At 40.8% G+C, this 13,422-nt stretch overlaps 1 protein-coding gene across 1 annotated transcript in view; it reads right to left on the bottom strand.

Moving 5' to 3' along the window:
• Positions 1-543: 543 nt before the first annotated feature.
• The window catches only part of LOC112071092 (extracellular matrix protein 2), a 37,694-nt gene continuing 24,815 nt past the window's right edge, over positions 544-13,422 (bottom strand). The window contains exons 6-10 of the mRNA XM_024138565.2: positions 4,680-4,815; positions 4,287-4,444; positions 3,623-3,762; positions 3,223-3,330; positions 544-1,331 (exon numbers count right to left, since the gene is read on the bottom strand). Of these exons, the coding sequence (XP_023994333.2) occupies positions 1,163-1,331; positions 3,223-3,330; positions 3,623-3,762; positions 4,287-4,444; positions 4,680-4,815 (711 nt within the window). The 3' untranslated portion in view covers positions 544-1,162. The remainder of the gene's footprint in view (positions 1,332-3,222; positions 3,331-3,622; positions 3,763-4,286; positions 4,445-4,679; positions 4,816-13,422) is intronic.

Here is a 13,422-nt window from a genome sequence, read left to right on the forward strand (position 1 = left end):
GAATAGGCCTTGTCTAAACTATAACTATAGGAATAGGCTGTCAATATACACTATATAGGAATGGGCTCTGTCTAAAGTAGTGCCATGTATATAGTAATAGGGCCTGGTCTAAACTATACACTTATAGAATAGCTCTGTTAAAGGTAGTACCCTAGATAAATAGTTCCATAATATAGGGTGCCATAGGGCTCTGGTCTAAACTAGTGCAGTATATAGGGAATAGGGCCCTGGTCTAAACTAGTACACTGTATAGGGAATAGGGCTCTGGTCTAAAGTAGTACACTATATAGGTAATAGGGTGCCATAGGGCCCTGGTCTAAAGTAGTACACTGTATAGGTAATAGGGTGCCATAGGGCCCTGGTCTAAAGTAGTACACTACATAGGGAATAGGGTGCCATTCCAAAAGCAGAACAGATCCAGCCTCAATGCTTTTGATTGACTGAGGTTTCTCTACAACGGATGAAACTCTTCAATCTTTAAATTAAAGCCTTCAGGAAAAAGTCCAAGAAGTTGTGCCTCAAATCCCCAAAACAGTCTCCATCCATGGTAAAACAGTTTAATAATAAAAGATTAATAAGAAATGGAAGGTACATAAAGTGCGTTTACATTTTTTCATAGCAAAATGTTTCCCTCAGACCTTTAACTTGACAGTATATTAACATGTGTAACAGGTTGTAAGTATCAGACCTTTTACTTGACAGTATATTAACATGTGTAACAGGTTGTAAGCATCAGACCTTTTACTTTACAGTATATTAACATGTGTAACAGGTTGTAAGCATCACTCAGTAATATTGAGACACAGTCGGAGGTTGCTGATGGTGATTTTAGTGACATTTTCTTGATATACTGTAACAACCCGTACTTGATAGATTTCGGGACACGGCCAGTGACAGTTTCTTTGTTTTTTTACTAGAATAACAGACAGAATACACCGTCTGAATTCCACGTGGACTTCCTGTTGATCTGAGAGGATCATCGTAATTTATTGTTCTTCCTTTGTGATTGGCTGAACCAATATGGTAATTCCTTGATATTTCCTTCTGATTGGCTGTGTGGAAATGTAGCCATATTGTTTTCCACCTTTCAGATCTACAGGAGTGCCTAAAGAGAAGGGGTTAAGGGGTCTGTTTGGAATTCAGCCACAATGTCAGAGGCATGTTACTTGGTCCACTGAGGTTTCAAGACGATGCTGGAGTAGGAGCGTACGCAGGAGAAGACGGTGGATGAGATCTTCCTGGGGTCGATGTAGTTGTTCTCCAGACGCAGCGTCAATATGTTAGCGTCCTCGTCGTTCTGGGGGTCACAGATAGCGTCCTCTGCAAACGTCCTGTAACATGTTGAAACGTTATACTCTGTACTGGACTGGTTGTCGAGAAGAAAGTCAATACTCTTGAATTGAATAAATCTTATGTGTTCTGTGAAGGCCTTTTCAAATCATGCTCCTCTCCCAAAACTACAAACTGATCAGAAAGGGTTAACACTGAAGGTTCAGATCTGCACATATGGTTATACCTCTTGGTTATCATAGCCCTGCCACTTGGTTATTACGGCCCTGCCCCTTGGTTATCACGGCCCTGCCCCTTGGTTATCACGGCCCTGCCCCTTGGTTATCACGGCCCTGCCCCTTGGTTATCACGGCCCCGCCCCTTGGTTATTTACGGACCCCGCCTATGGATTCATCTACCGAACCAGCCGGGAGAGGCGGAGGGCAGGTGAACAGCTAGGAAAGGCAGGGAGAGGAGTATCAATATGAAGTTCGGATAGAGGCGGTTTCAGGCGTGATACCACGGCGGGCCTGGGAAAAGGGTATGGCGATGTTGTCCGCTAGGGGTGATTTCAGAATGTGTGGGATTCTTAGGAACTATGTGGTGCCCCGTGAGAAGTTCTGGAAGTAGTAGGAACGTGCGTAATGCAAGGGGTCAGATAAAGGTACGAAAGGAGAGCGATAGATTGATGAGAAGTCATCACTGAAACCATGCTACCCGCAGTGGTATCGCCGATCGGCTGGATATTACAGCCCCGGCCCTTGGTTGATTTACAGCCGCCCTTGGTTATTGACAGGCCCCGCCCTTGGTTATTACGGCGAACGAGGTAACCGCCCCTTGGTTAAGCTTAATAGCGGGCAGGGCTGGAGTGCGCGCGCCCCGTTGTGTTTATTAGGGCCCGCCAGCCTATGGGTTTATTGGAATCAAGGGGCGCCCGCCTGCCTTGAGTACTTTATTAACAGAGTAGCCGGACCACTCCTAGCCCCCTTGGTTCTATTGTACGGCCCCGCAGACTACGATTTGGGTATTGATACCTAGGCTCTAACGAAGCCCCTTCGTGCTCCTTACTTCTTAGGCTATGTTCCACGGCCGGGGCCTTCGGTTACATCTACAGCCGCCGCCGCCGTGTGGTTATTAATGCGCCTTGCCCTTACTTTGTTACGGTTGTGTTAACAGCCCTGGCGCCGCCTTGGTTCACCTTTTATCAGCCGGTCTGTCTACACTCTTATGGGGCTTATCTACAGCACTGTCAGCCTGCTGCCCTATGGTATATTTATCGGGCTAAGCCCTATACCCGCACTTTGTGTGTATATTACAATTATGAGCCAATGACTCACATTCACTTGAATTTCCTCATGGCACTCCCTTTTCGCGGATTTATTCTTGGACATAAATAACTTTCAGATTTCATCTTTACTGCGCGCTCAGTGAGAGCTGTAGTCATAGTCAGTCACGGTCCTACTTGTAGGATATTAGTCACATGGGGCTGAAACCGGTGGGCGTCGTATCCACTAACAGTATTATCTTAGACTCAATGTCAGTACGATCCTCGACATCTTTAGATTTATTGATTGTTATTGAGCGCGTAGGCAACGTGTATGAGTGTGCATCGTGGATTGAATACGGTAGCGGTGTGAACCTGTAGTTATCTAGCACGCTCGCGTTCGTAGTGCTAAGCACAGCTCTGGTTAATTGGAGAGTATAACTAACGGTTATCTGAGTGCCTACAAGAAGTGACTCCGGTTAGCTCCTCTCTCTCATCTCACCTCAGCTTTGTTGTAGGCAACATGGCTATACCAGTATCTAATCATCTATGCTCGACTTCGAATGTGGCAAACACTCAAAACTAGTATGCATCTTCACATACTGACCAAGATAGAAGATTGATAGAGACTTATAGACAGTTATCCTTAGACTATTATAATCACACGTTAGTTCTCGACCGGTAAATACTGGGATCTCTCGATCTGGTTCCCTACCAAGACCAGGTGAACTAGAGCTCTGGGCAGGTAGGATGGGACCGGTAGACGGTTGTAGGCCAGGTCAATGGACTCCAGGTTCCTGATGGATGGATGTGGTAGATGTGATGAGTGAGTGAGTGAGTGAGTGAGTGAGTGAGTGAAGTTGAGTGAGTGAGTGAGTGAGTGTGAGTGAGTGAGTGAGTTGAGTGAGTGATGTGAGTGAGTGAGTAGTGGTGAAGTGGAGTGAGTGAGTGAGTGAGTGAGTGAGTGAGTGAATGAGTGTGAGTGAGAGTGAGAGTGCGCCAACACATGAAAGAGACAGGAATATGTTATTCCCTGTAAGATTTATTGATAAGAAAAAGAAGACTTGTGAAATCCTCTAGTTTTCTTACTTGTGGTTGATCCATGCTAGAGGTGCTATCATGGACTCATCCAGTCTGTTGTGTCTCAGTGAGATCACGTTCAGGTTAGTGGTTTGGTTGAAGACAGAGTCAGATATCTCTTCTATCAGGTTGTTCTCAAGATAAACCTCCTGCAAAGAAACAGAATGATACAATGAAGAATGGAGATGCTCTGTTGAGACCCTTCGTTCCTCTAGTGTATACTCAACATACATAGCTGTTGTTATTGAACATGTTATACTGGTGTTAATTGAAGCAGGCCTCCATGTCTGTGGTCAGCCTGACTGTTTGGGTTAGCCATCGTTGGTATGTTTGTTCAGATTGTTTCCCCGCAGGTAGACCTCAGTGGTAGTTTTAAGGAGAAAATGTCTGACAGAACCACTCCTTCCTGGACTGACACGGCGCCTTGCCTTTAACCAGAGCATGAGAGTCGTGGATAAGACTTTTTAATCACGAAAAGGGTTGCAGTTGCTTCACCACGTTTCATCGAAATGTGTATCGTCCCCTTAGCAGTGAAAATGTACACTGTGTCTATGTCTAAAATTTCAGAGAGGTAGCAAAATAAACGTAGTGGTCAAAAACAGAGCCTTGAGGAACTATAAAAATGTACCTTAGATTTATCCAAGGTTTTTCTATAAAATGTATAAAAGCTCACCAGTAGAGATGGGGGCAGGCCCTGGGGGACGGTCCTGAAGTGGTTTCTGCCCAGACGGAGGTAGGAGAGCTGGGAGAGAGGTTTGAAAGCTAGAGGATCCACGTTCCCTTCACTCAGGAGATTCCCCTCCAACTCCAAGGTCAACAGGTCGCTCAGACCTTCGAGAAATTACACCGAAAATTAAAATATTTTCCTATAAAAGTCAAACCGTCTCCCTGAGTTTGTTTACACTTTCAGACTCTTCCAATAACAATTATGTATGTTTCTGCTGTCAAAGTGTTTTAGATTGAAGCCTTAGATGGCCTGAAACGCCCCCAAAAGAAGAATTGAAAAGTAATTTGTATTTTTGTCCAGTAAGTAGCAGCAAGCAGATGAGTTATTTCTTTGTATTACCTTGGAAGCTGTTCTCTTCGATCCCTTTGAGGTGATTCTCGTTGATCTTCAGCTCCTGTAGTGTTGATGGGAAGTCTGGTAGAACCGCCTCTAGGAGGTTGTTGTCCAGGTAAAGACGGCTCAGGAACTTCAGGCCCTGAACAACAAACATTAACAACGCGTGATGTGTGTGTGTGTGTGTGTTGGGGTGTTGCGAAAGCTAGAAGATAAATGTCAGTTGTTTCGTTGACATGTAATAGTAATGGACAATAAAGTCCCTCTATAGGACGGTTGAGCTAACATGCACTAATGTGATTAGCTTGATGTTGTTACTTACAAGAAAATTTCCCAGGACATAGACATATCCTGGGCAGAAAGCTTAAATTCTTGTTAATCTAACTGCACAGTCCAATTTACAGTAGATATTACAGTGAAATAATACTATACTATTGTTTGAGGAGAGTGCACAGTTTTGAACATGAAAAGTTATTAATAAACAAATTAGGCACATTTGGGCAGATTTGATACATTTTGAACAGAAATGCAATGGTTCATTGGATCAGTTGAAAACGTTGCACATACACTGCTGCCATCTAGTGGCCAACGACTAAATTGCACCTGGGCTGGAATAATACATTATGGCCTCTCTCTTGCATTTCAAAGATGGTACAGAAAAAATACAAAACAAGGCATGGTTTTTTCTTTGTATTATCTTTTACTATATCTATTGTGTTTTATTCACCTAAATTCATTTCACATTTCCACAAACTTCAAAGTGTTTCCTTTCAAATGGTACCAAGAAAATGCATATCCTTGCTTCAGGTCCTGAGTTACAGACAGTTAGATTTGGGTGTGATGTCATTTTAGGAGAAAATTGAGAAAAAAAGGGTCCGATCCTTCAATAAACATGTTGTGTCATTGACATGTAATAGTATTGGCTCATAAAGTAGATCAATAAACATGTTGTGTCATTGACATGTAATAGTATTGGCTCATAAAGTAGATCGTACTATAAACCCTGTCCGCTAAATCTGAACTTAGACATTGAGCTCTCTTAGGAATTTTTAACATAAGGGAAATCAAGACCACTTTAAATATTACATTTACAAGCATATCTCAGTACAAATGATAGAGATCATCAAGCGACACATGTTCCCAATGAGCATTTAATTACATGGAATCTCGACGATACTATTATCACTCTGTAACGGAAATACTGTTCAAAATGTTTATACAGTAATTTCTGCTCTGGACAAAGCAATTTATGCAATAGTACAAAGTAACTCCAACGTAAACAGCCTATTGTCTCTTTCGCAGTGACCACTATTACATGTACATGTTTTCGGAATTGTCATATGTGTGGAATCGCGATTTAAGTAGGTTACGGAGCCGAAAAGTAAAAACTTGTTCTCTGAATATTTGATATAAATAGGTAACTGTAACTTATATCCACGGCCCACATGAAAGCATAAAAGTTCTCGTACTTAAACCTATATTCTTCTGTTTATAGTGGCCAATCTTCTGACTCCCCGTATAGGTCAGAATGCCTGTGTACCAATTTAATCCTATGGTATAGAGCCCCATCAATTAAAATGTATAGGATACCATATCTCGTGGTGCAGCATTGCTCCAAAATCACGGCAGAATGACCACAAAGTCCATAAACCTAATCGGCTGGCATGGTTACCATGTTCCTTTGCTCTGTTTGCCCTGTTTCGCATTTGCCTGTGCTGGAGCTCCTATGTAAGGCCCTTCTAGAAACGGGTGAATAGCTGATATTAAACATCACACATCCCAAAATATTCATCAATATATGCTGTACATGTCGGCGCGTGTAACATGGTCACCCTAGCAGCCAACCTCAGCCTATTGCAGCATACTCCCATCTATGTCTAACTTCACAGTGGTAACTAATTATGCTCGTATAATACCAAACTCCTAATCCCTCCAATATCAAAAGTCTATTCATGTTCAATCCAAATCTAATCAACATCTTATCGTTTGGTCGACAACAGTGGGCCAGAGAACAAGTCATTTTGAACACTGTCCGAATTGTGCAGGTTTTTCCTAGCTTTACTAAGCAATTAACACGAGGTCTGTAAATCTTTTTATCATAGTTACACTTCAACTGTAGGGAGACGGTCAATCTAAACAAAATCCAGAAAACAACATTGTCATGGGATTCTCCTTCAAGTAATTAATTTTGGCATTTTATGCATGACAGACTAAGTATGATAACCCTAGACCAACCAGAAAGGAATTCCGGCTTCGTCACAGACCTGTTCGTATTTCCTTTAAGAAGCCCTCCTGTTATCTCCACTCATACCTGTATTAAGCTGCACCTGTTTTGAATCTGTTACCTGTTACTAGAAAGAACACCTATTCCATTCCTTAAAGTTGGCCATGATTTCAGTCTGATCACTATAGGCAGCAGCCTCTGTGCAGTGGTGGCGCGTGTTTAACAGGTCTGAATTGGCCTTGAGATAGATAGCTTGTTTTTCATTCTCTCAGCTGGGACGATTTTCATTCTATACTGGTAGCATTTACTTTTTTTTTACGTATTAACAGTACATTTTACAGTATTGAGCACTGTGTGCCCTTATTGACGTACTTGCTAATATCTGATACTGTATTGTATATTACATTAGTCTACCGTAATATGAAATTCAGCCTTTACTTGCCACCAGCTGCCATGTATGGTGTCAATTCATGGCAACATTACATGACATAGTCATATTTTAGAGAACGCTCCTGATCCAGAGCGGAACTTACAGGAAGCAATTAGGGTTGAGTGCCTTTGCTCAAGGTCACATTGACAAAATAGTTTCACTAGCTGCTCGGTATTCAAACCAGGGCAACCTTTCAGTTTACTGGCCCGGCTTCTTAACCGCCAGGCTACCCTTGTCGCCGGCAACCCCTTTACAGAGTTCCACATAACAGGTTGGAACGAATCAATTACAGTACAACAACCCCTTTACAGTGTTCACTAACATGGTGAAACCTTAACTCAATATAGCCTTCACACTCCCATGTACCAACGTGTTCAAACATAACATGAGTGGACCTAATCCAAATATCAGCTACAAACACCTGAACAGTTTCAATCTCTCCCTCCAGTGTTCAGACCATTGGCTACCACCTTTCTCCTGGTCCCAGAATGTGCTACGCTCCTAACCCTGTCCAAGCCAGCCCTCCGGGACACAGCGAACCTGAGTGGAGGCTGCAGCAGCTCCACACTGCTGTGATCTGGACTGCGGACAGATTCAGGACAGAGACAACCTGCACAGACTCACACAACACCTCTGTCTACCTCGCTTCCACTACCAGCCACACGAGTAGAGACCAGGTTAGACTGGGTGGACTCGGGTGGAGCGCTGTCATGTGGCGGTGGGGATGTCTGTGTCGCCTGGCCGTGTGCTATCTGTACACTATGTAAGAAGTGTGGATAGACAATGTAATTGACTGATGTCGATAGTATCTTTGCCCCACCTGTCTGATATCACCGGGATTCTTCATCTGTCCTGCCTCTGCCTGATCCCTGTCTTCAATGTCCCTGTGCCGTCCCTGTTTAGATGAACGTAGATGATCGGAGTGTGAGTGCAGAACAGGAGATTAGGTGTCCGTGAAAATTCATACACGAAGACCATCACGCCGCGGTTCCTCCATCCTCATCTGCAGTTCCAAAGTCTCACCCTCTGGGTCCACTCCAGGAAACAGAGGACACGGTTACAAGTTCCAGTCCATATTCAATTCAATAACATTTTATAAAGCCTTTCATCAACAGTCATTTATATTGGAACAAAATGTAAAGTTAACGTTGACAACCCATCAACAACGCCAGCGGCAGCGTAAGCAGACAAGACAATAACAACAGGGCCATTGCGTCGCTTACCGCTCGCCCTGCTTAGAAGGGATCAGTAGATGATGACCTGCGATCCTCCACCTCCAGCAACAACAAACAGAGAGCTGCCCAAGCGTCCGGATCTCCAGATACCACGTCTTCAGAGGCCAAGGTCAGGGGGGAGCAGTCGACATATGAGCCCCAGCAGCAAAGTAGGCGACCCCCTAGTCTGCCGACGAGGTGGGGAAGAGCAACCTGCAGAGGACTTAGAGGCCACGATTCTTACTGTGTGTGAGTCCATTATTTACACTGACCTACCAACAGGCCAACAGTAGTTCACTTGTAATAAGTGGTGGTATATGGTTAACAATTGTAGGGATGATGGTTTAATGATATTAATTGATGAGATTGAAATTACAAGTAGATGATGAATGAACATTTTCATCATCATGAAGAGTTGTGTTTTTATATCTTCCCTCAGAACTGTGAAGGGTATCTCTTGTAAAAAAGCTCTCTGGTATCTAAAATACAGGCAAAACATTGATCTGCTTAAGTGGGCGGTTGAGAAAGGTACAGCACTAACTACTTTCGTGTATAAACACAACTGTTCAACACGACTTTATAGCCCCAACTCAGCAGGCAGACCCAGGCTTGGAGTTTAGTAAGATTCTGGCAAGGGGTAGCTTCTGCAGTCATTCTCTGAGACACTGGTCTAAGCAGCAGATGTCTAGTGACTAGTGAGTCCGTGAGCCGACTAGAGCTGGCGTTAGTTTGGTTGTTCACAGTCTCAGGCCCTCATCTGTGCACCGGGAGTCGTGCGAAAAGGGCGCTGAATAGACGTTTGAGAGGGGGTGAATGTGCTTCTAAAAGGCAAGTCGAGGCGGAGGCAGGCGAACATAACGAACAACCACTGTTCATAATCCACTCGTTCACAAAGAGGCAGGCATCGATTACAACCCAAGTGTCTTGTGGCCATTTATTTTCTAAAATATAGCTGTTTATTATCTTAAATCATTGGCTTTTTTTCCTCTGCCTAGAACTGAACAACCCAATGGTCATCAGGCCAGGTAAGAGTTACATTCCTCTGTAAGCCTTTATAACTGCCTCATAAGTAGTGACATAAACCAGTTTAGTGCACTGTGCTATACTCAACTGACTAGATGGTGTCTCCACCCCTTCCAGGAAGTTATTGCGTGGTGAAGGAGCAAGAGTAAGCCCCAGCCAGCGTCCATACACCCACAAACTCTTCACCGGAGGACATTGCTCATCCTCATACAGGCATCAGGACAGGGAGATACCGGGTACATGTCAATGACACAAACATGTTTATGATCTACTTTATGAGCCAAATACATATTACCATGTCAATGACACAACATGTTTATTGATCTACTTTATGAGCCAATACTATTACATGTCAATGACACAACATGTTTATTGATCTACTTTATGAAGCCAATACTATTACATGTCAATGACACATGTTTATTTTGATCTACTTTATGAGCTCAGGATACTATTATTCAGAAAATGTTATGTCAACCTTTAAGAGCCAATAACCTATTCAATGTCATATCGTACCTAACGATGTAGCTCATCACAACAATACTATATCAAGCATGGTCTCAATGCACACGCATTGTAGTTATTGATCTATCTGATTATGCAGAGCGCAATACTATACATTGTCCAATGACACCAACAAGTGTCATTGTTTTACAGTTGTATGCTACTAATGTAGCCATGCTCAATCTGTAATCACTACAACATGTTTAGTGATCTACTTTTGATGAGCCAATACTATCTCAGCAAACAGTATCTCACTTATGAGCCATACATTACATCACTGCACATTTTATTGATCTACTTTATGAGCCTAATCCACTCATACTGTCATCCACTTTTGTGCATTTTACTATACTGATGACACAACATGTTTATGGATCTACTTATGAGCCAATACTATTACCATGGTCAAATGACTCACAGTATTAATTGGAATCCTACTTTTATAAGATAGTCCTCCAATTTGCTCAATTTAGCATACATATCCATAGGATAAACCAAAACAACGATGTATACAGCACTCTACTCGCTCTATATTAGTCCGCACTGTAATACTATTAGATGTCAATGATTTATACTGTGTACTATGTATAATCAACTACTTGTATCAGCAAACAACTATATTACATGTCAATGTGACCTGACAACATGTTATTGATTTCTGTTTATGTATTGGTCCAATTACTCTCTGTCAATTGACAGTCACTGTTTATTGTATTCATTACTTTATGTCAGCACATTCCATCCCAATAACTTACTGATTACATGTCAATTAACACATGTTATGATTCTACTTTATTGAGCCAATACTATTTTAGCGATCGTCTCAATGGACACAAACAATGTTATTTGATCTACTCTTTATGAGCGAAGTTGACTTATACTTTATCAATGGTCAGATGGATATACATCGTTTTTATGTGGTCTACTGTTATTTGAGCCCTCAATATAGCGTGGTATTACATTGTTCCAATGGACACATGTATGATTTCTACTATAAGTGAGCCAATACTGTACAAACAAGTTATCATGTCACATGAGAACACCATGTATGTCCGCACTTTATGCTAGCCTTAGTGACGTATTCTTACATGTCGAAATGACACATGTTGTTATTTATGAGATCTACCTTTTTAGTGTGAGCCAATACTTATTTACCAATTGTCATATTACATCATCGTGTGTGATATTGATCTTTTGACTTATGAGCCTCGCTCAACTACAAGCTCTTGATCTACATGTTCAAATGACAAACATGTTTATTGATCTACTTTTATCGAGCCTAGATATCTCACTCAAACATGTCAATACTCACTGTGACCATACTATTTTATTTGGTACCTTACCTTTGTGAGTCCCGCAATTGACTTCACATGTCCAATGACAAATACCTGGTTTTATGTCGATCTACTTTATGGAGCCAATACTATTTACATGTCTCGCATCATCGCAATACAGACATGTGTATTTCGGTATTGCTCTCTCTTCTATGCACTGCTGTCATTATCTCACTACATGTCATCATGTCGATCAGATGGTTCTTTAGCTTGACTCTACTTTATGAGTTCTGATCACCTCTGATTACTCAGTCTTTGCAATATACACTACCATCATGTGTTTATTTGATCTGTACTTTATAGCCAATATCTCATTATCATTGGTCTACTATAGTGCACATCAATACCAATTGCTTTTATTTAAAGTGCTACACTTTACTGACTCCGATAGGTATTTACATTCATATGACAACACAACACAGATGTGTTTATTGTCTACTTTTTATGAGCCTCCAAGTCACTATCTATACTCACTGTCTCCTAATGTGACCAAAAAGCGAGATGAATGACTGTGGTATTTGAATCGTATGACTTTATGAGTCGCAATATTCCTATTACATTGTACTCAATGACACAACATGTTTTATAGTGTTCAAATCTTACTTTTTTGACTTCTACCAAATACAACATTATTTACTACTTGCATAACTAATGTCAATGATCATCAATACTATGTTATATCTCTAATCCAATACTTAGTTAACATTCGCTGAATGACACAACAGCTTTATTTGATCTACTTTTATGAGCCTATTTTTGATTTGAACATATTTTTTATACATGTCAATGAACACTAATCATTGGGTTTATTGACAATCTACTTATGATATCCAATACATATTATTTACATGTCTCATTGAATTAATACTCAGACAACATAGTATTGGTTATTGATCTACTTTATGAGCCAATACTGAATAGCTACATGTCATAATGACAACAAGTACATGTTAATGACTGAATCTACTTTCATTGAGCCACAGACTAACCTCATGTTATATGTCTCTCAATAGACACTAATCATGGATTACTTAGTCCTACTTTTATGTAGCCTCTCCAATACCTTTATTATCAGTCAATGGATACTAAGATGGTTTAGTTGATCTACTTTATGAAGCCCAACTATTACATGTCAATGACACAACATGTTTATTGATTCTACTTTATGGCAGCCAATACTATTAATGTCATAATGGACAACAAACATGTTTAAATTATCTTACTTTTATTGAGCCTTAATTATCGGTATTTATCTAATGTTCTCGCAATGACACAACATGTTTTATTGACTCTTTATGAGCCAAATACCTATTACATTCAAGACACAACTGTTATGATCTACTTTATTACCGCCCCTGCACAATTAATGGCTTTACATTATCTCTCAATGACACCAACATTGTTTTATTTGATCATATCTTTATGACCCAATACATTACAATTGATCAATGACACAATAGCATGTTATAATTTGATCATAATCTTCATGCAACCGATCACTAATTGACATTGTCCTCCAACAATGACACAACATGTTTAGTTGATCTTTACTTTATGGAGCCTGAATAACACACATATTACATATCAAAATGAACACAACATGTTTATTGATCTACTTTATGAGCCGAGTACTATTTAACTCATGTCGATAGCAACACGGATGTTTAAAATTAGAAAATCTACCTTAATAGAGCCAATCAAGTACTAGTGAATACAATATTACATCCGTCAATGCACACCAATGGTCTGTGTTTTATTGATCTACTATATGAGCCTAATACTCATATATTACATTGTCAATATCATGTGACTAACACAACTGATGATTATTGCTCACCTTTATAATGACAGTCCCCTAGATTATCTGTATTACATGTCTCAATGACAACGATAACATGTTTTATGAATGCTACTTATAATAGCCATATTATTACCAGAATTCAATGACACCAACAATGTCTGATCTACTTTATTGAGCCAATATACTTAATTACATGTCAAGATCACAACTGGTTTATTA

Source organism: Salvelinus sp. IW2-2015, unplaced genomic scaffold (assembly GCF_002910315.2).
Source record: "Salvelinus sp. IW2-2015 unplaced genomic scaffold, ASM291031v2 Un_scaffold1517, whole genome shotgun sequence".
In the NCBI taxonomy this organism is placed as follows: Eukaryota; Metazoa; Chordata; class Actinopteri; order Salmoniformes; family Salmonidae; genus Salvelinus; species Salvelinus sp. IW2-2015.